Raw genomic sequence first — 22630 nt, 5'->3', positions numbered from 1 at the left:
GAGAAGTCTAGAAAACCGATGGATCACATCTGGATAATCGAGGGTGATATCCTTAGGCACTCGATCGAATTTTCCAAGGAATTGTCCAAGGAAATATGGACGATTAGTGCTAATTGGCAACTTAGAACTTGGAGAGTGTTCATCTATCAGACGAACACTCAATTGTTCTACTTTTGAATTGAAAATATTGCTACCATATCGTTCATTTGAGTAATGTCTAGCTCGCAAGAATTATAGCGTTATGGCGAAAAATAATTGCAGAATTTTCGTGTTGACTTCCATGGAGTCTTGGTCGGAAAGATATCAGAAAATATAACTCGGAATATTCAAAGGAAATTTTGAATCAATTTCCAGGGAATGCTCTCAGATATATTGCAAGAAAATTCCTCGGACTTTTTTTCCAGGAAATCCACGCGAAAAAAAGCTGATAACTCCGCAGAATTCCAAACGGAATATTAGCGTTTATTTCCACGGAAACTCTCGCGGAAAAATAGAAGACAAATTCCAGGGAATTTTCTGTCACTGTGAAACTTTGCGGCAGATCGGCTACAGGGTCAGCGATATTTTCTATCAAATACTTTTAGGTTAGATGGAACTTAACCTCAAAATAAAGCCCTAGGCTTCTTCTTAGCTGCCCATCAAATCATTGCTCTACCTGCCGATTTTACTCAGAGATTTTTTGAATTGTAACGGTATATTCTAGTACTTTTGGAGAAATTCTGTAGATTTTCGGCAGAATTTCTGTCTAGAAAATCTGTAGATTTTCGGCAGAAATTCTTCTAGAAAATCTGTAGATTTTCGGCAGAAATTCTGCTAGAAAATCTGTAGATTATATATATATATTATAATAATATACAATTTTATAGCAGAATTTCTGCCGAAAATCTACAGATTTTCTAGCAGAAATTCTGCCGAAAATCTACAGATTTTCTAGCAGAAATTCTGCCGGAAATCTACAGAATTTCTCCAAAAGTACTAGAGTATACCAAAATATCGAAAAAAAAACCAATACGTACTAAAATATACCAAAATAAAGATATAGCAAAATATCTACAGAAATTCATCAGAGTATGCACCAGGATTCGTCAGAAAATCTGGAAAAATTTCTGGCGAATATTGTCCCAAGCCCAAATAAAATTCGTAGGAATATCTACAGATTTTTCGGCAGATTTTCGGCAGAGGTGTAGATATTTTCTGCAGAAATCTTAAAGATATCTGACGAAATTATTTGACGGATGTGTTTTTTTCCATGGAGAATTTTTTATGAGGACACTAATGTATAGCTATCTCTTTTACACACTCATCGGGCTGGCCCGAAGAGGAACGAATACCGTTTGAAGTTGTAGATGGCGCACTATACAAAAATTTCAATATTTTGAATTTGACATATTCATTTTCCGTATGGACTTCCCTTCAAGAGGAATCCTTTTCTGAGTTGCTAAAAAAAAGAAAATAATTCCAATAGGAATAAATATTTGATTTTGTGAAATTCAAAAATAAATAAATTTCAGAGAATTGAAGAGAATTTATTCCTTTTGAGAAAGAAAAATACAGAAAACACATGAATATATTGCAAGAAAAATATATTTAAAGAAAAATCGAGATCATGTAACAATTTAAAGAAGAAAAAAAAGTGAAAATCCTTGTATAAAAAAAAATTAAGCACGTAAAAAAATCACCTTTATTTAATTGAAATTGATATTTCGGGCGGATTTTCTGAAGAATAATTTTTATTTTTTGGATTTTTTTTTAAATAGAAGCAAGAAGGAATATAAATGGAAAGAGAGATGAAAAAAATAGAAGGTTGTCGTGCCTTGAAAGGTTAAATAGAAGAAGAAAAAAAGAGAAGATCGTGAAGGAAATTAAAAGAAAAAAAACATATTTTGAAACATTTCAGTTAATTAAAGGAGAAGTAAAAAAAAAATAGAAAAAAAGAGAATTTTAAGAGGAGTTATAATAAAAACCATTTACCAAAAAAGTATCTAATTTATATACAGAAAAAAAATTACAGAAAAAAACATTGAGAGAAAAGAAATAGTCAAATTATTATTTAAAAAAAAAGAGAGAATATTAACAAAGAGATGAAAAATAGTCTAATTTTCCGTAAGAAAATCCAAACTAATTTTTTATGAATCAAAATTCATTTTTATTTTTAATTTTATTTCTAGAAGCAACTTCTGTTTTTATGTAAATTTTTCCACAAAAAAAAAGAAATATTAGATTTCCGAAAATTAATAATTAAAAAATGATTTGATTCATAAAAAATGCGCATAGTTTTTTTTGTGTTGGTGTCCGGAAAACTCTGGCAGACTCAAATTCTTTTCTGGGTTTCTTGTTGATCTTTGAAGAAAAAAAAAAGCTTCTGTGAGGAGAGAATTGGAATAAAGGAAAAGAAAAACTATGCAGAAATCATCTTTTATCATTTATTCGTCCTTTTTTTTAGTACAGATTCTCTCCCCAGGGTCCAGGGCCCCCGTTTTGGATCTATCTGCGCTTCCTTTCGGCTTTCTTGGTCCTTTTGGGGCCTTTTACGAAGCACCAGTCCACGGAGATTGTCTGCCCGAGGATATCTGAGCCATTGAGGGCTTCCTTGGCGGCCAGAGCCTGCTTGAAGGTCTCATACTCAACGAGGGCGTAGCCTTTGAGGAATCCCGTACGTCGATCGAGATTCAGGTGAATGTTCTTGATGTCTCCGTACTCGATGAATTTCTCCTGAATATCATCCTCCTGAGCCTCCTCGTGGATCGATGTGACAAAGAGGATCCACCCTTCGACAGCTGGAACCCAAAACAATTTTCATTTGCTATCCAAAACCCCCGGAAACCCTCAAAAACTCACATCTCTGTGGTCCCGGATCAAGTTCATCGTCATCCTCTATCCGGACGCTCTCGTAGTCGTGAATAGGCTGCCGGGAAGAGCTCTCATTGCCAAATCCACGTCCTTTCCTCTTCCTAGCCTTTTCTTTCAGCCTCACAATGCCCTCTAGAGCCCCCGGAATGCCCCAAAAACACCAGGAAAAAGCAAAACAAAAAATGTGAGGTTATAAACGATGCTGTCAAACTTAAATCCCTGAAAAACACTCCACTTACGGTCTCCATCATCATCCTCAAAGTCCTCTGCATTGTCTATGTCCAGAACATCAGCCATTGAGACACTTTTCCAAGCTTTTCCTGTGTAAAATGGAAATTTTCTATGCGGCTGCCGAATGTTTTGGGATTTGGCTTTCTTTCCCTTTTGCGACTACAGCGACGACGAGTGAAAACGGAAACATTCCCGGGAATTAAATTCAAAATTTATAAGCTCTTCTAAAAAATATTTATTAAAAATATTTAAAGGGCTAATATCCTTGAATCCTTAAGCTTGAAGGGAAGTTGAAGGTGCTGAGCATACCTCCGTGGTATTTACATAGTGTTAACAGGGATTTTCCAAGAGATATTCAAACTAGACGGGGAACAGGAACAAACCAGGAAATCCTCATTTCTTCATAGTTGTAAGGACGACACCCACCATAAGGGCGACTACTGTGAATCCCTGAGCTATTATACGTGTCCTCATCATGTACTGAGATATCTTTTGTTCCCCACGACGGAAATTCCACAATCCATAAGACAGCGCTCCAATAGTCGCCATGCAGCCTGGAAACCAATAAAAACGCGTCTTCAAGCATCAACCCATCTCAAGAGGACATCAATAAACAGGTGAGAGCCTTACCCATTGGGACCAAAGGGTTTTCTTTGATTTTCCTCAACATTTTCTCTTTGGTCGTCTCACCGGCAAGTGATGATCCGAAATCTTTCTTCAACTGAATCCATTGGAGTTCCATCTCTTCCTGTTCCTTCTTCTCCTTGTCTGACATGATCTCAAAAAGGATTTCAGAGGCAAAATTCACGGAAAAATCAGGAAAATGCGCTGTTTTGGTTTATTTTCCGGGGAAAAAGTGACATGTAACGGCGGTTGTCAGATGAAATTCCCCACCTTACCCCAGTAGGCCATGCAAAGACAATTTATTTTGAGATTTTATCGAGGATTTTGTAGAAAAACCAAATTGATACAGCGGAAAATGTGATGAAAAAGCAAAATTTGTAGATTATCTGCAAGAAAGTGTAGAAATTGATGAAGAAATCAGCAATTTTCATCCCAGTAAGCAGTAGAGTAAGGCATGACGTAAGGGGTATGAATTTCCCCATCCTGTGCAGCTAACTTCACGTATGAACAAACCGAGTGGAGAAGACGCCATAAATTTGTTGGCTCAATTTCTGCAAAATTACCTTGGATTTAGTGGAAAAAATGGTTTGTGTGTAGTTTGTGGTGGTAGACGAAGGATCAGTGAAGCGATTGTAAGTGTTTTGGGGTGTGTGAATGCATGAAATTGGGGCTAAAAGTCGAATTGGAGCAGATTCCAATCTTCCCTCTTGTCATCTAGTTCCCCCCACCCCAACAATTTTTGTGATTTTGTCACACACACACACCCACATTCTCTTGCATATTTAAAAGCATCTCTCCCGCTTCCCTTGCTCTCTCTTTCTTGCTCACTCTGGGAGCACCAGTAGCCCCCCCTCCCTAAGCCCCCTCAGCTTTCAAGAAATGTAAACAAATGCCGTCTTTCCGGATTCCTGTTTGAAAACTGTTTTTTTTTTCCTGCATTCAGGCGACAAGTGAACAAGTGCAGAAAGAGACAGAGAGAGAGAATGAGCTACAATCCGAAGCCACTACAGGTGTCCTCAGTGGCGGCGCCATCCATTGCGCCGTCGGCTGATGGACAGCCGGCTGGGCAGAATGCACCGCAGCAGCCGCCGAGTATATCGCAGGCGGCTAAATTGACGCCTCAGCCGGCGTCGCAGCTGACGCAGGCAGTGAACAATCTGCACGTGCTGGCGGCGGGAGGCGGCGAGCGCCTTGCGCAGATGCATCTGCAGCAGCAGATGGTGAATTTTCAGAATCAGACCCTTCTGTTCCAGCAGCAGGCGGGCAATCCATCGGGGGAGCCTCTGGCACTGACGCGCGTTGTGGCTGAGGCAGCGGCCAAGCAGGCCAATGGAAGTGTCTCAATTGTGCCCCAGGCAGCAGCTCATGGACCCTCCATGGCCCATCAGCTCCACACGGTGAGTCCCATTTTATTCTATTTTCTGGCATTTTCAAGAAAAATTTTCACCGGCTCGTTTAAAGGCTCATTCAAACGAGGATTTTTCGAAAGGAACCCTATTGGACTCAAACAGAAGTAGATTTTGATTCTCCAATAGTGTCTTGGATAAAAGTTATGGAACTCTATTTGCACAAAAAGTCGTTGATGTTCGATGAATTTAAAATCAATTTTGATTAAATTTTCGAACAAGGTGGGGAAAATTTAAAAAATATCACACGAAAAAGCTGTCAAAAGAGTTGCTATTTTCCTGTGAGTGTCTAGGATAAATTCCCCAAGTGTGTCTTTGGTAAATAGAGAACTTTCATTTAAAAAAAAATACAGAGAAGAGTTTTTTTTAATTATGCAAATTATTAAAAATTGCAATAAGAAAAGAAAATGGGGTTTGAGGTAAATTTGAGGAAGATCCTTTATTTTTCCATTTTGAATGACCGGAATGACTGAATAATAGCTGATCCTAAAAAACGTAAATTTTTGAAGATATTTCGAATTTAAAGTTTTTTGAGTAAATTTTATGCATCGGAAAATAGACGAAATAAACCTGGATAAACTTTATCCAAAGCCAAATTAGAACTCGTTTCAACGGTGGTTTTTCAAAAAATGCACTTCACATTCAGGGAGCATCTAAACGGGGGGACTTTATTTCGAAACCGCCATTTTGACACAAAAATCCCCCACTGAGCTTGGCGCTTAAAATCTCCCTGTTCGAAAGCTCAATTTGTTTATGTTCGAATATTTTGACATTTCAAGCGATTTTAAATCTTTATTTTTTGTTTTTCAAGAGATGTTTTTCTCGTGAACTATTTTCAAAGTTATCAAGAGTCGAAAATCAGGTGAAATGGGGACACGATATCGATCACTCTTCTAAATACATCGTTTAATCTTCATTAATGGTCGAATTGTTAAAGTTGATTTTTAGGAAAATAAAAACTTAGGATATTTTCTTAATTTAGCAACAATATTGGCATAAAATCCTGCGGTAGGACGGTTTTGATATAGAGGATGTGTGCCTCAACTCCTCTTCCTTATAAAGTATTCGTCACCAGGCATAAATATTAACTTTACCACTCTTTAGCAAATTCTTTGATTCTAAAACATTGTGTGATTGACGGTCGAAACGTTTCGAAATAAAATAGAAAGTCTTCCAGACTATTTATTTTAGTTAGAGCACATTTGGAGAATTTATAACAGAGGGTGGAGAAAATTTATCTCAGGAATGAACCACTAGGGGAGATTTCCCGAGACACACCGGTGCATAACACAGTGAGGTGCATTTCGAATTCCCCCCGTATAGAAGACGCCTAGGAGAGTCTTGGAAAAGGTTGTTCTAAAGTGCTTTTATGTAATCGACTTTCCTTTGTATTGGTTCCTGTCTCGGCTGTTTTACCCAGTCACTGTCGTGTTCTAAAAAAAAAAAACCGTCAAACAGTCAATACAGGAACCAATGGAAAAGAAAAGTCGATTGTGTAGAAGCACTTAAGGACAATAAAGTACTACAATACATGTTCATTTTTCATGGGAATAGCATCATAAAGCATAATGAGTGGTTGCTGTGTGGGAGGATTGAAAACAAAAAAAGATCCTCGTTTAACCCCTTTATCTCAATTTGTTTCTCAAAGGACTAAATAGAATTCAGAAATATGCACACAAAACTGTGACATTCACCAATGAGTCTCATAAATCTCTCATATCACGGATAAATTTCTGCCAACTTGTGTTATAATCCCTCTAAGTGTGTCTCCGCTAAAATATAAAGTTTTTAACTCACTGTAACCCCAAGCATTTTCGAATTTAACCCCGAATAAATTGAAAGTAATAATCTCTTGAAAAACTAAAAAAAACTGGTGAGAACACCTGAAATGTTCGAAATATTCGAATAAAAACAAACAGCTTCCAAAGAGGGAGATTTTATACGGTGAAAGATAAGCGAAACTATAAGGGAATATGACCATGCATTGCACGGTCCCAAGCTTCATAATGACTAAATTTTTCCTATGTTTTTCAATAAATGTGACTCATCACATCATTTTAAAAACTAGGGAACAGTTTCCTGTTTTTAAAATATCTTGCGAAGTCACATTTATTGACAAACATAGGAAAAATTTAATCATTATGTAGCTTGGGACCGTGCTAAGGAACTGCAACAACTTTCCCCTAATCGAAAATCTTGACACGTCAAATTTAATTTTGAGTTTTCAAGCAAAACTTTCGCATGACATGAGCAAAATTTATGGAATATCTTATGGATTATTACATTCTTACCATCTACAAGTAAAATCTTGAAAAATTCTAAGATTTATTTGAAAAGCCAAAAAAAGGACGTTCTCACTTCTTGATACTTTCGCAAGGTGACTGAAGTACATCCTGTTCGAATTTCGAAGTGCTCAAGTCTCAAAATGTGTTGGTCTTCACATTTTTGTGAGGAAAAAAAAACAGTGAGCCCAAGCAGAAGTAGATTTTGATTCTCCAATAGTGTCTTGGATAAAAGGTAAATAGAACTTTATTTGCACAAAAAGTCGTTGAAGTTCGAAGAATTCAAATTCAATTTAGAATTTTCATACTAAATTTTCGAACAAGGTGGGGAAAATTTATCAAATATCACACTAAAAAGCTGGCAAATGAGTTACTCAGTGATTATGGAGTGATTAAATACTGGGGCAAGAACAGTAAACGTCGTTGTTCTCTTTTTTTCCTCGCAACAATGTGAAGATCGTCACATTTTGACATTTGAGCACTTCGAAATTCGAACAGGATGTACCTCAGCCACCTTGCGAAAGTATTAAGAAGTAAGAAAATCTCTTTTTTTTGATCTTCAAATAGATTTTTGAATTTTTCAAGATCTACTTCTGAACGCAAAGAGTCATTCGTTTTTTTTTAAGATAAAGTTTCTAGTATTTTCAATAATCCTCCCAAGTGTCTCGGCTAAAATAAAAACAAAATTATTGATAGGCAAATTTTTTATTATCTTCGCTTGAAATGGTGTTGGTTATAATTCATTCCTTGGTTATAATTCCTGACATGTCATAAAACCCTGCGGTGAGACGAGTTTGATACAATATCTTTTTTAATTTATTTTTCATCAATCATTAATATTTACTTGGTAACCCTTTGACTTTTTTATTAAATTATTGCCAATACTACGTACCTCAAAGCAAGTTCGAAACGTTTCGAAATAAATGTAAAAAGTCTGCTAGACTTTTTATTTTAGCCGAGACACAAATGGGAGTATTATAACAGCTAACTAGGAGATTTTATTCTAACACAAACCTCAAGGGGAGATTCTCCAAGACTCGCCGGCAACCCCCTGACAAGTTGCCTGAAATTTGAAGTCACTTTCTCATACTTCGATTTAAATTTATATGTTCTTTTTATTGCTCATTCTGCACAATTTGATATATAAAAAATGTCATATCGATAATAACTGTTGAGTTCTACTTGTGCATACTAAAAATTTAAAACAAATTCTAGCCTATAATGTTAATCACAGTCCATTTTTTTAGTAATTAACTATCTACCGGAGCTCTTTAAAAAAAACGCGCAAAATGGACAACTTCAACATATCGATTCCTCAACTTACCATCGTGGCAGGATTCCCATATTATCCCTGAACATGGATAGTTCATACACAAGATATTTGCAAATAACAAAAACATTCTCTGAAGCTATTCTTTAATCCCTAATTTTTCGCCAAATGTACGACTTATTTCGAAACGGAGGGAGTATTTAAAAAGTGAGAAGTTTTTTTCGCATTATAAGATACCTTTCCGTATGGGGGGATAAATATACTAAATTTTTCTTTAAATACATTTTTTCCTCGGAACACTGTGAACTGAGTCCGAGATCAATTTATGAGTTGGCTTCAAATAGCTCCATATAAAAATGCCAACTTGCCTGGCGCTTGTTCGCCGGTGCATAGCACAGTGAGGTGCATTTCGAAATCCCCTCGTATAGAAGACGCCTCTGTGTAGAAAAGTAAAGAGTGTCTCGGATGAGGGAGAAATGGTGCTGTGTATGAGATAAATGGTGTCTTAACTCTTTCGTCTCTTTTGGGACTCTGAGTACCCAAAGCAGCATATGAATGTTCTGTGAAAAATAATATTTATTAATTATCCAGAACTGCTAAAAATCCTATTCTTGTTTATGATTACAAACTATAAGGATGTTCAAATGTAAGATATTTTTTGTAGGACCTCAATTAATTCCTGAGCTTAGATATTTTTGAATAAAAAATTGTGAAATTGGCTTGCAGCATATGCTGCGGTCTGGAAAGAGTTAAGTTGTAATTTCGATTTTGTGCAATTATTTGGCAGACATCTCTGAAGTTGACGTATCAGATGCAACACAAGCCGGCTACTACGAGTCAGCCGCCGGCTCATATGTCCTCTCAGCCGACCAGTGTCCAGCAGCAACATCACACGGCCACCGTGGCCGCGGCTTCGCAGGCTCAGGTACAGCATACGCCGGCGGGCAGTCAGCAGCCGGTGGTGAGTCAGCAAAAGGTGCCATCGCCACAGAAAGCCGCTCCGCCGCCCCAGACAAGAGCCCCCGTGGCCGTGGCCACGACAACAGCGGCTCAGAGTCAGCTGCAGGCCAACAATAATGTCCCCAAGGCACAATCGCCGCAGCAGGTGCCGCAGACGCCGCCGAAGGCTCCCCAGCCGGCGCCTCAGAGCAGCAAAGTGGCCACTGTGGTGACTCCGTCGAAGACGACAATGAAGCTGGCCACAGTCACGACGCCGCGCATCAAGCAGACGGCTAGGAAGAATCAGGCAGCTCTCACGAGGCCACAGAGTAACTTTGCCGCCGCGGCTGAAGCGGCTGCGGCCACGAAGCCTTCGACATCGGCAGCACCGGGAAGTGCAGAAAAAGCGGCTGTGCCGAAAGTTGTGGCAGCTCCGCCGGCAGCTCCGCCGGCCGTGCCGGAGAAGGAGAAAGAGAAGGAGAAGCCGAAAGAGGTGGTAAAGGAGGCACCGCTGCCGAAGAAGGAGAAACTGACACCGCCTGCTAAGACGACGCCCAAACAGTCCGGAAGTGTTTCAACATCGTCGGATGATTCGTCGCCGCTGGCGGCCAGATTCAAACGAAGTCGCACTCGAACAGTGCCCTACCAGAGTCCACTGCCCGAGTATGCACTTCTGTCCAAGCTATCCTATGCCGAGAGCAGCTCCAGTGGCAGCAAGAACAGCGACGATAAACTGGTGCTGTTCTACAAGAGTGAATTTATGGCAGTGAGGAATGCCGAAGGAGGCTTCTTCCTCTGTCAGGCTCAGCACAATGTTTACAAATCCAGTCCGAGGATTCGTATTCAGTGGCTGTCGGAGGAGAAAGCCAACTCCACCATGTACATTCCCGATTTCTATGATATCACCGATCTGGATTGTGTGCTGACGAGTGTGGAGTTGAAGAAGCAAGCCAAGAAGCTGTACAAGTTGCCAGAGAAGGAATTGGAAAGGATACAGAATATCCTGAAGAAGGCATTAGATGTGGAGAAGGGAATATTGCCCAGACCTGATGTCACAGAAGAGAATCCCGATGGATGTAAGTTCTTTAGGGTTTTCTTTTTTTTTAGTTTTCAGGAGAAAAAAAAACAAACAGGGAAAAAAACTGAATTTATTTGGGGGGATTTTTCAGTGGATCTGTCACTCTACAAGGATGAATCCCAGCTGGAACGTTCGCCGAAGAAGCGCTCAGGGAGTGTTTCCAAGACACCAAAACGCACCAAGAGGACCAAAGTTGACGATGAGACGCCAAAGAGGGTGTCAGCACGCACGAAATCGCCGCGGAAGAACTTTGCAGAGTCGGACTTTGAGTTGTCGGAGGATGAGGAGCCACCAAAGATGCCAAAGTCCGGGGCAGCTTCTGCAAGAGTGGGACGACCACCGAAGCAGGCGACGATGCCAAAGGTGGCACCAGCAAAGAAGACACCAGTTTCAACACCGACTAAGGTAAGTTCACTCTTTTTCTTTTTTAGAGAAAGTATTTCGTCGCTTGAATCAGCAATAGTCATATCAATTTATTCAAGTGACATTTTTTGCTCCCAATTTTTTTTTTTAGATTTTTTTCTTTTCAGAAATACGTAAAATTTTACTTTTCCTTTAGACTTTGTATTTTTGCAATTGACGATTTTTTTATACAGAAAAGACTTTCCTACTGCAAATATTTTTTATTTATTTTATTAATTTATAGGGTCGAAGGAACACTTCTTCGACAGCGAACCCCTATTGACACTTTTGTCAAAATGATGAAATTTATTTAATGTATTTGGTAAAGTGCAAGTAATATGATGTTTTTTCTGTAATCTACCTTTTCCTATAAAAAGATATATTCAAATTTCATATTCTAAATCGGTACTAAAAGTGTCAATAAGTATGACATGATAAATTCTTAAAGTGTCAATAGGTGTTCCTTTCACCCTAAGTGCAAAAAATACAATACGAAAAAGCATTTTTTTTGTTCTTTTGTTGTTTAAAAAAAAATAAATTTTCTTTTTCATTTTCTTCGAAATTTGGGACTTTTTTTCAGGAAATTACTTGCAGAATTTTATTCAATATTCCAAAGAAAAGTTCAAAACAAAGACATTTAGGGGAAAGCGATTCAATATGTTTTTTTCAGAAAATTAAAACCATATTGAAATTGAACTGAAATTTTTAATAATTAGAGGTGCGTTATTTTGCAAAAAAAAATGAAATAATAGAAAAGCATTTGATAATCTAGGTAAACTATTGCAAGTAAATCGAAAATGCTTTTCAACTAAAAACGCAAAATGGAAATTAGAAATTGCGTTTTTGCTTTATTTTACATTTTTTTTACCAAAATGGGTTGCAATGTGTCCCAGGCTCTGCGAAGTGCTCGAACTCGTGATGATTCATTACCGATTGAGTCCTATACAGTTTGATTAGAAATTTCAAGATCTTTCAAAAAAATCGAAATTTGAGCGAATCTATTGAGAAATGGGCTTTCGAAAATTCGATATTAAACATTTTTTCGGTCATAGGTGTCTATGGACGAAATATTTATTTTGACTAATTCCAAAACATGTCTAAAAATAAAAGAAATCGTAGGAGCAGTTTTCGAAATTCGCTGAAAAATATGGGTTTCAAGGGGTTGGGAGGAAAAAACGTCTTTAGGCGCTGTTTTTTTTTTTAGGGAGGGGGGTCATTGAAAATTGGAAGTCAATATCTCTTACCGCTTAAGGACCAGATCAAGTTTAAAAAAGAAGTTGATTACATACACTGCTCTATCTCTCTCCCTCTCTTTTTAAGTTCGAGCAGTAATATTGCGAAAGTCATAATTTTTAAGCCGAAATCGTCAGTATTCGAATATTGACTCTTCCAGATCTTTCAGAACACGAGATGCTCGAACTCGTGACTTAGTTACCGTATCCCAAAAGTGCCCAAAAGTAGTTTGGCATTATTTCGCCGATTGAATCAGCAACTGTCCTATCTGTATTTTCTTGGTGTCTGCATTTGTTGGAAACGACAACGCAGCAATGTGTCGTTTGCAAGAAATGCAGATGGAAAACCAAAGTGGTTACGACGATTGTCGATCTAACCGACGCCGAAGATTAATCTATTATAATAAAATTCTTAGACAGAAAGTAAATAAATCCGTTAAAAGTATGTGTAAAAATATTTTCTATATTGATCCAATTAATGGGGAATAGCATCGTGCTCACGAGTTTGATCATTTCCAATTTCTGGATAAATTTTATATTTATTTCTCGTTTGTTTCTTCTGTTATTATTTCTTTTATTTATTTAATCATTTTGTTTTCCTTAAATTTGACAACGTCTTCACAAAACACTGGCATATTTTTATTACTTGTGCCATATGATTTTTTTGTAACAAAAATCATCTCGACTGAAGTATATGCTTAAATCGAAAACATTTAGCATTCATACTTTTGCACTTAGCATGTTTACTTTTGCCAAAATTAGCTTATTGAGATTTTTAATATCGATTCATTATCGATTCATAACCCATTCAATTTGGTTAAGACTTCCTAGGATTCCTAGGGTTCCTAGGGATTCCAAGACTTTTCCAATGGCAGCATATTTGAAGAAATCGTTTGAAAATAAAAAGAAAAACTGTTATTTAGGAATGATTTTACAGCATTCAACCTAGAAATCCCTAAAAATATGGTTTTGGGAGGTGGGAAGATTAATTAAGAACATTATGTGGGGGTCTCCGAAGAACCCAAATTTCTATCTCTAAGCGCTTGGCCTCTAAGTCTTGTCAAAAAAAATCAAGGGATACTGCTCTCTCAGTAAAGTTCAAGCAGTAAAAATGACAAATCAATATTCCCAATCAACTTCTGGTAGGCCAATGAGGGTTAATAGAAGAAACTGTTATTCTGCAGTCTCCTGCAAAGAGCAAAGAGTCCCCAAAGGAGGAACTGGCAGCAGTGGAAGTTGTAGTGCCCAAGGAGATAAAGCCACGCGGGAGGAAGAGAAAAAATTCACCAGTTGATCCCTTGGCTCTGCCTCTGGCCAAAAAGACGCCCGTTCAGACGCTCCCGGACACTCCAGCTGCAGCGTCTGCGGCCAAGGGGGCATCAGTATCAGCTCAGAAGAAATCTCAAACCAATTCATCTGTTGCTCAGAGTACAAAAAAGCCAGCGGCTAAAGGGAAAAGTGAGTGATTTTCTCCATTTTTTTTTCGGGTTTTGGGTTTTATAGACTTGAGGTGTGATTTTTTGCGGTGCTTTTTCTGCTGCAGAAGCAGAAGCTGTGCCGGAAGCTGCCAAGAAATCAGCCATTTCGCCACTACAACAATCCAAGGTATCGCCAAAGGCCAAGGTTGGCAAGGCGCAAGACACCGTCAAGGAAGCAGCAGCAGGTGGTCGAATGACACGGGGCAGAAAGTAGGTCAACAATCTTTTCCAATCATCTCTTTGCTATCTTTCTATTGACAACAAAGCATAAAGAAAAAGAGAAAATAATATCACAAAAGAAGCAAAAAGCATCCACACAATCAAACACGAAAGTTGTGGAGTGAGAGAAAAAGAGTTAAAGTCGGTGTGAATTCTATTCTAGCTATTTTATTTAAAAAAAAAATCATTTTAACAAAATTTCCTTCAAAAAGGGAATAATGCTTTTTTTACCTCAAAATAGAAGCAAGAGTATTTCGTCTGACAAATTTAAATTTCTTTTTAAAAGAATGTTTTTTAAATGGTACAAAAGGGCATTTTGCACGAAAGACGGAAGCAATCAAAAAAAGAAGAAAAAAAGAAATTCAAATGAATAGAAAAAAAGAGTTCTAACCGGAAATTCAATTCAAGTGCAAATAATGAAGAGTTAAAAATTACTCTTGAGTCAAAAAGCGTTTTTATGTCCTTCCTGTTCTCATTTCAGAGTTTTTGATAATTTCCCTTAAAAATTGTTTAGTGATTTTCAACAAATATTATCCATCTGGCGAATACGGATCGGAAATTCAAAGAAATTCGTTTAAAAGAGTTTCGAAGATCGAGAATATTTTCCGAATATTGGAAATATTTTAAGAAAATATTCCAGATATTTGAAAAATACTTCCAATATTCACAAAATATTTACAATATGAAATATTTACGATATTTGCAAAATATTTAGAATTTTTTCGATATACGAAAAATTACGATATTTGCATAATATTCACAATACTTCCGACAATTGTAAAATATTTAAAATATTCGCAAAGTATTCACCAAATCCCAGAAATATTCATGATATTCTGATAATATTTATTATATTCGGAAAATATCCACAATATTTCCGGAAATCGTAAAATATTTTTAATATTTTCAATAGTCGAAATATATTTACGATACTTGCAAAATATTTTAAATATTCGGAAAATATTTACCAAATCCTAGTAATATTCACGGAATTTTCAGTATTTTTTCGATATTTGCAAAATATTCGTAATATCTTCGAAAATAGTAAAATACAACATTTTCGAAAATTCGGAAAATTCGGTATGCGGAATTCGGAAAATATTTACCCCATAAAATATTAACACCATTTTCTATATTCGAAAATATTTACAATATTTGCAAAATATTCACAATATTTCCGAATATCGTAAAATATTCACGATACTTACGATATTCTAGAAATATTTACGACTATTACAAAATATCCACAATATTTCCGAAAATAGTAAAATACTTATAACATTTTCGATAGTCGAAAAATATTTATTATATTTGCGAAATTTTACAATATTTCCGAAATTCGTAAAATATTTCAAATATTCGGAAAATATTTACCAAATCCCAGTAATATTCACGGAATTTTCAAAGTATTTTTTCGATATTTGCAAAATATTCGTAATATTTTCGAAAATAGTAAAATACAACATTTTCGAAAATTCTAAAATATTTATAACATTTTGCATATTTGAAAAATATTTACAATCTGCAAATTTTTCAGAATTTCTGGAAATCGTAAAATATTTTCATCATTTTCGACATTCCAAAATATTTACGAAATTCGTAAAATATTCATAATATTTCCGAAAATCGTAAAATATTATAATATCATTAAATGGATGTGAATGTGAACTAAAGTTTATTTAAACAACTACTGTAGGGTTGTAGTATTATTTTTGGGCTGTCTATACTTATGGCTTCGTCGAAATTCTTGTCGCAAAAAGATTTCGAAGAACCAGAAAATCGTGATGAGCTATCATAATATACATAAAATATTCTTAATTTTGTGATCCTTCGAAATCATTTTACAACAACAAATGAAGATTTGAGGTCATAAGTATATTATAGGCCATAAGTAATACCGAAACACTAACCGCTAATGAATATTTTGGCGAATAAAATCGAAATTATTCAAAATTACCTATGAAAAAAGTGTAAAAGCGGAGACACTCCAGAGCACTTATACTGTGGTATGTGTCATGGGTAATTTAGAAAGACGTAATCAGGAATTAATGCAGTATTTGATTGGTCTGTCAATTGTTTTCTTCATGAACGAAATTACAAAAGTAACATAATATTCATCACAGTCACGAGGTCAAAATTTTTCTACATTGAAGTGTCTTGGCTAAGACGTTTCAAGATTGTCAAACCTTAATGAAGTTTCAACCGTAGCATAAAAAAATCGTGGAATGTATTGAAGTGTATTGAATATTAACAAAAATAGTCAGTGATAGTCTCTGAAAAATTTATGATAGATGTTTAATTTTTATTAGTTTTTTTTAATGATTTTTATTTAAAAAACGAATCTAAAGATATTTTGAAATAAGAACGAATTTCCATTGAACTATTTCAATTGTCTGTAACTTGATAATTCTATAAGCATCTTTCTGAGATTATTAAAAAAAAATCAGGTTATCAAAAAAAGATTTGACAGTTAAAATCTTGAAGTGTCTGTGGTTGGTATCTTGAATAAGACTTGACATTGATATTTAATCTGACACATGAAGATTCAGGTAGCAATTTTGCCCGCACATTATCTAAATGTCATAGATAGCCTCGATGGCCTCAAGATCAAGATCAAGATCAAAATTTGAAGCTGTCAAATATTCCTAAGATCAAAATTTCATATTCTGCTGCGATGCCTCTGTAGGACTTAAAGTGTCTTAGATAAAATCTAGAACTTCAAGATTTTCCACTCTTAACGAAACGTAACTTTTGAAGAATATCTTCAATTTCCCTTCAGAATTTGTTGATATTTCTCTATAAAAAATTTGCAAAATTAATGCGATGAGTCTAATTTATTGAGAATCATAGGAAAAATTTAGTAAATACAAAGCTTGGGATCGTACGAAGCATAGGCACTTTTCCTTACAGAAAGTGCAAATAAATGTTTTTTACATGTGATAATCCTTGAAATGATCATGCTAGAGTGTGATTCCTTGGCAGGTACTCTCAGGATGTTGTACTTCGATACACACATCTTAGAATATGCAAATTTTCGATTGAATTGGAGGGTTAAATGTCGTATTTTTTACACTATTATCCTTTTTGTAAACTTTTTTTACAAAAATATTTTTCATTTGGAGCAAATATTATTAGAAACTCTTCAAATTGTTAGATCTTGATAGTTTCAGGCATCTCCGAGAGTTCCATGGAAATTAATAGGTTTGTGTCTTGGATTAAAAGAGTACAAGATATATGACAGATTTGGTCAATAAACAAGATTTGACAATAAGACAAGATTTGACATTGTATAAGATTTCTTCACTGAGAAAAAAAGAGGGTGCGATTAACTTTTTTTCCCCATAACTTTAACACTTTTTAGGTGTAAAAATATATCAACATTTTCTAATGTCAATTTTACACCTTTTTAAGGGTAAAATTAACATGAAAAAGGGTTAATTTAACCCATAATGACCTAAAAAGGGTAATATTTACACAGATTTCGGATCAATACTGCAGGGTAAAATTCACATTTCCGGAATGTTATTTCAACTTTTTCGGATTTCTCTCAGTGTATGCGATTTTGGCGCCACTTAGCGGTGACCTGATAAATTTCGATTATTCTGAAAAAATTTTGCACTTTAAATGAAAAACTCTCACGAGAACAGAAAGGGCATAAAAATTAATTAAATTTAATAATTTTCAACAGGGTTAAAAATCAAATGATGGGCGTGACTAAATGATTAGAAGAATGTGTCAACGGTTCATAAACTATTTTGTGTTCAACTCTGATTTTTCAGAGTTGCCAAAAAATCCAAATGAAAGCTGAAAATCTGGAAAATCAGGTGCAATTTTCGCAGAAATTGAAAGAAAAAATTAAAGTTGCTACAAGGGGCAGAGGAGGAAAAAGTGTGAAGTAAATTAAAGTGAAGAAGTGATTTGTAATTGACAAGAGGATCTTAAAAAAAAGATAAATTCTCCCTGAAAAAGAAAAAAAATGGGAGAATAATTGCAATATTGTAGGATTTGTGCGTAGGAAGATGATGAATGTGGGCGTTTCTTTGACAAACAAACAAACAAAAAATATATATTGTATTTCACTGATTCTACCAATTTTATATTTAAGGCTAATTAATATATTTGTGTATTTTTTTCTTTCTTTCTTTCTTTCTCAAATACTAAGCACGAAAGAGATAGGATTTTTGGTAGACTTAATTATTAAAAAAAAAGAAATGGTTAATTTAGAAAGTTTTATCTCCTTTTAAACCACACGCAAAAGTAATAATAATTAAAAAAAAGAAATGAAATATAGCAGAATTTTTTGCAAAGCATCACACGTGGTTATTGAGTAAAGATCATAAAAAAATGAATAGATTTATAGTTAAAAAAAAAAAGTAAATAATTACTAAAGTAGGAGAAAGGGTGAGAAAAATTGCAAGAATAAATAAAATGTAGGTTTCTGACGTGAAAATGTAAGAAATTTTTTGAAGTAAATGAAAAAGAAAATCTTGATAAATAATATATTAAATTGATTAAGTGAAATAAAACTAATTTAGGAAGTAATCAATAACTGAATCACACAACACACATTTACATTTTTTTGGCATAATTTTTCTTCACTGTAACTGATTTTTTGGGGTTATATTTTGCAGGAAAAAGTAATTTTGGGACTGCTGAATAAGTTCCACTTAAAATTATTAACTTTCCACAGTATTTTAAGGAAAAATTGTTGGTTGGGGTGACAAAAAATCAAGTTTCTTCATTTTTTGGGCGGGACTAGAAGGCTTCTTGCTCGTAAAAAATAGGCCACGCCCACTTGGGCGTGGCCTATTTTTTTTTTATTACAAAACTAAAAACTTCTTAAGGCCTCTGCACATTGCGAGCAATTTTCGTGAAAAATTGTTTTTTTTAAGGAAATCGTCTACATAAAGTGGAAATGTCAAAATCCTGTCAAAAACGCAATTTTTCACAAAAATTGCTCCCGATATGTAGCGGCCTTTAACGAGTATTACGGTAAATCTTTCGAGTTGTCGGTTGAATTTAATATTCTGAATTCAAAAATAGTCTATCGTAGTGCATTTCTCTGCTAAAATATCCTGTTCTTGCTCTAAACGGCTCATAACTAATTAAATGAGTCGTAAGTGGGCGTGGCTTAACCAATTGCTTTATTTTCTCAATCATTTCAACACTAAGAAAAAAAAACGGGGGTGCGATTAACTTTTTTTCCTCTTAACTTTAACACTTTTTAGGTGTAAAAATATATCAACATTTTTAAATGTTATTTTACACCTTTTTAAGGGTAAAATCAACATGGAAAAGGGTAACTTTAACCCCTAATACATCTAAAAAGGGTAATATTTACACCGATTTCGGATCAATGATGCAGGGTATAAGTAACATTTCTGGAATGTTATTTTAACTTTTTCGGATTTCTCTCACAGTGAATCAAAAATGCATGAAAAGTATTTATTTTCCAACCCCAAGTTTTATAGAAAGCATTGACGGGGTAAACTCAAGCAAGGGGTAACTCATTACAAAAACAATGTCCCATTTGAAGCAAATCAGAAGCATAGAAACTTCCTTGAAACATAAAAATAATTCATGACGTATAGGAGACCTTTGAATTGGGGCAGTTTCGAAATTTTCTATCTTTAAATGAAACTGGGCCTTATGATATAATTTAGTTCCACAAACCAATTATGAAGCTATATTACATTACGATAAGGCTCCATTCTATTTAAAAGTAGAAGAAAAAAATCCAATTTTAAAGCTTCTCCGAAAGTGTCCTACTTCCCCATAATTGAGAGTTTTTTTTTATTACAAACGTGATTTTGTGAAAAAAAATTACGTTCATGATTTACACCGTGAAGACTAATTAAACCTGGTAATGATCGCTAAGTTACCTCCTAAAATTGAGAACACAACCGAAAACATGGAGAGAAATATGGATAAAAATTGCAAAAATATCAATGAAAAAAAAAGAAAATCGGAAACGTAGTCGGAAAATTACGAATTTTCTACAGGAACCAGTAAAATTAAGTTTTTTCCAATCAAAAAAGCCCTGTTGAAATAAAAAAAAAGTTGGCCAAGCTATTCGTTATTTCAATTACAAATTCAGGAGGTTCCGGAATTAAGTACGTTGCCAGAACGGAAAAAATCTCACGAATTTGCAATCAGTAACACATCGTATTAGTAACACATGGGATCGTAAGAAGCATGGGCGCTTTCCCCTACTGACTTATAAGTGACAAATAAACTCAAGTTGATCCTTGAGGAAATTTATGCAAAAGACCTTTTATTAATGATCCTGAGTCCCCAGTGTATGATACTTTGGTATAAATCTTTACTGACAAATTTTACAGGCTAAATATTCATCGAGGATCGGCCTGACTATATGTGTTCAACCTAGCGGAATATCCAATGAGGATTTAGTTTTGGGAATAGGAAGGGTCAGTATCCATAGTTGTGGAATTAGTCAATTTTTAAGATCAAAAGTGACGAACTTTCAAATTACCGTATTGATGAGTGATTTTTTATTCATTTTTTTTATATTTCTAACTTTTTAAGCAAATCTTTTTTTTTTTGGAATATAAATAATATTTTTCATTAGAGTGAAAATTATCATTCATTGATACAGTCAGAAAATTTAAATTTTTAAGCTCTTTTTGTCCTTATCTGTTGGATATTCTAAGGTCAGATGTAAGACATTTCATTGCTTTTGTTTTATTTCACTGTTATTGTTGATTTTCGGTCACTGAAAAGCGTCTCGTTCATAGCCCTTTAAACACGATTGGAACACGGGTGTCTCATAAAAAAAAATTTTTTTTCCTGACTAAAGTTATTTTTTTCTGATGTTTTTACGTAATAGAAGTAGAAGGTTGAAGGAATTTAGGATATTTTTTTATTTGCTAAATACTCCCTCCGTTCCGAAATAAGTCGTATGTTTGGGAAAAATTCTTGTTCCGAAATAAGTCATACGTTTGGGAAAAATTGGGATTAAGGAAAAGTTTGTTGGTAAATGTTTTGTGTATCAACAATTATCTCTTGTAAAGAACTATAGCTAATGTCCAGTACTAAAATTGGGGTCCAGTCTTGATGGTAAGTTGAGGAACGAATGTCTTAAAAATGTCTTATTTTTTTGGCGTTTTATTTTCAATCTAAAATAGGTGCAGAATGGTGAGAGATAGAGACTTAGGACCTTCGGGGGACCCCCCCATAAGTTGACCCTGGGACCATTAATACGTCCTTTATTTTGCCCCCACTCCTTCCCTTCCCCTCCAAAATCATGTTTTTTGGGATTGCTCGAAAACACGTCGTGCGATTGTTTTCTTCAATTCTGGGTATGTTTTAGAGAAACATATAAATGGTCCCAGGGTCAACTTATGGGGGGGTCCCCCGAAGGTCCCAAGTCCCTATCTCTCACCATTTTGCATTCAGCTATTCGAACACATAAAAAATTATGTTCTTTTTATTGCTCATTCTGCAAAATTTGAGCAATAAAAAAATCCAATATCGGTAATAAATGTTGAGCTCTACTTGTGCATACTAAAAATTTAGTACAAATTCTATCCTGTAATGTTAATCACAGTCCATTTTTTAGTAATTAACTCTCTACCGGAGCTCTTTGAAAAAAACGCGAAAAATGGACAACTTCAACATAACGATTCCTTAACTTATCATCGTGATAGGATCCCCATATTATCCCTGAACATGGAGGACAGTTCATACATAAGATATTTGCAAATAACAAAAACATTCTTTGAAACCATTCCTTAATCCCTAATTTTGCGCCAAACGTACGACTTATTTCGGAACGGAGGGAGTAGTAAATATTTAAGCTAAAAAATGACGAATTTTTAAATTCTCATATTGATAATTGATTCTAATTATTTTTTATACTTCTAATTTTTTTTTTAAGCAAAACCGGTTTTGGAAAAGAAACTATAATGCCCAACGCACAATAACTTTTATTTAGTAAGCATGTTTTTGACGTTTCAATGAGAGTGAGTGAGATCTATATCTAGTCATCTCGCTCTATCTTAAGGGAAATTTTAAAAACATATTTACAAACAAAAGTTATTGTGCGTTGGGCATAATGCTCATACATAATATTTAAAAAAAAAAATTACAAGTAATCGGCAAATTGTTGGCAAGCATTCGTCAGAGTATGCAGAGAGATTCGTCAGAGAATCTGCAGAAACTTTCTGACGAATTTGGTCCCTGGCCTAAATAAAATTCGCAAGAATATCTAAGGATTTATCGGCACATTTTCCGCAGAGTTGTAGATATTCTCTGCAGAAATCTTAAAGATATCTGACGAAATTATTTGAACAGACTTTTTTCAGAGTGTTATTTGTCAAAACGCAACCTGCAATATTTTTTGACTTCCCGGTTCAGTCTATAGAACCCAATAGGAGGACTTGCATAGCCAAAAATAACAAACAAAATTAATCCTAAATAACAATATGAAAAATTATTCTCAAATAAGAGAAATTTGAACATCGGAATAAACTGAATCACAAATTGGAATAATTGAGAATCATGGAACATGGAATACCGAGTTTCAATCATTAAGAGAATCACACTTAGAATTATTGGAATCACAACGGAATATCATTGGAATCGCATGGAATAATGGAA

At 35.1% G+C, this 22630-nt stretch overlaps 3 protein-coding genes across 6 annotated transcripts; 1 reads left to right on the top strand and 2 right to left on the bottom strand.

Moving 5' to 3' along the window:
* Nucleotides 1-2175: 2175 nt before the first annotated feature.
* LOC129807862 (RNA-binding protein 8A) lies at nt 2176-3236 on the bottom strand. Its single transcript, XM_055857431.1, has 3 exons — nt 3090-3236; nt 2839-2982; nt 2176-2777 (listed from the first exon to the last, which is right to left on the bottom strand). Exons 1-3 carry the CDS (start codon nt 3145-3147, stop codon nt 2485-2487), a joined length of 495 nt encoding a protein of 164 aa, XP_055713406.1. The 5' UTR covers nt 3148-3236; the 3' UTR covers nt 2176-2484.
* Nucleotides 3237-3301: 65 nt separating this feature from the next.
* LOC129807864 (HIG1 domain family member 2A, mitochondrial) lies at nt 3302-3991 on the bottom strand. Its single transcript, XM_055857433.1, has 2 exons — nt 3712-3991; nt 3302-3635 (listed from the first exon to the last, which is right to left on the bottom strand). The coding sequence occupies exons 1-2, from the start codon at nt 3854-3856 to the stop codon at nt 3475-3477; spliced, it is 306 nt and encodes a 101-aa protein (XP_055713408.1). The 5' UTR covers nt 3857-3991; the 3' UTR covers nt 3302-3474.
* Nucleotides 3992-4183: 192 nt separating this feature from the next.
* LOC129807841 (titin-like) lies at nt 4184-18292 on the top strand. 4 transcript variants are annotated; one of them, XM_055857405.1, is made up of 7 exons: nt 4184-4337; nt 4649-5102; nt 9451-10678; nt 10772-11085; nt 13499-13772; nt 13858-14002; nt 17791-18292. In XM_055857405.1, the coding sequence occupies exons 2-7, from the start codon at nt 4689-4691 to the stop codon at nt 17810-17812; spliced, it is 2397 nt and encodes a 798-aa protein (XP_055713380.1). In that variant the 5' UTR covers nt 4184-4337; nt 4649-4688; the 3' UTR covers nt 17813-18292. The 4 variants fall into 4 exon arrangements, with proteins under 4 accessions (XP_055713380.1, XP_055713379.1, XP_055713382.1 ...); XM_055857404.1 differs by having other exon boundaries at nt 17700-18292; XM_055857407.1 differs by having other exon boundaries at nt 13858-14006.
* Nucleotides 18293-22630: the final 4338 nt, after the last annotated feature.

This window comes from Phlebotomus papatasi, chromosome 3, assembly GCF_024763615.1.
Source record: "Phlebotomus papatasi isolate M1 chromosome 3, Ppap_2.1, whole genome shotgun sequence".
Classification (NCBI taxonomy): domain Eukaryota; kingdom Metazoa; phylum Arthropoda; class Insecta; order Diptera; family Psychodidae; genus Phlebotomus; species Phlebotomus papatasi.
The sequence above is the reverse complement of the archived record's forward strand: the minus strand, read 5'-3'. Positions and strand labels throughout refer to the sequence as shown.

Coding starts and splice junctions, on each gene's coding strand:
- LOC129807864 (XM_055857433.1), bottom strand. CDS start 3,856: ATGTCAGACAAGGAGAAGAAGGAACAGGAAGAGATGGAACTCCAATGG. Junction 3,636..3,711: donor AAACCCTTTGGTCCCAATGG/GTAAGGCTCTCA, acceptor ATTGGTTTCCAG/GCTGCATGGCGACTATTGGA.
- LOC129807862 (XM_055857431.1), bottom strand. CDS start 3,147: ATGGCTGATGTTCTGGACATAGACAATGCAGAGGACTTTGAGGATGAT. Junction 2,983..3,089: donor TGAGGATGATGATGGAGACC/GTAAGTGGAGTG, acceptor CGGGGGCTCTAG/AGGGCATTGTGAGGCTGAAA. Junction 2,778..2,838: donor TGATCCGGGACCACAGAGAT/GTGAGTTTTTGA, acceptor TTTGGGTTCCAG/CTGTCGAAGGGTGGATCCTC.
- LOC129807841 (XM_055857404.1), top strand. CDS start 4,689: ATGAGCTACAATCCGAAGCCACTACAGGTGTCCTCAGTGGCGGCGCCA. Junction 11,086..13,498: donor CAGTTTCAACACCGACTAAG/GTAAGTTCACTC, acceptor GTTATTCTGCAG/TCTCCTGCAAAGAGCAAAGA. Junction 13,773..13,857: donor GCCAGCGGCTAAAGGGAAAA/GTGAGTGATTTT, acceptor TTTCTGCTGCAG/AAGCAGAAGCTGTGCCGGAA.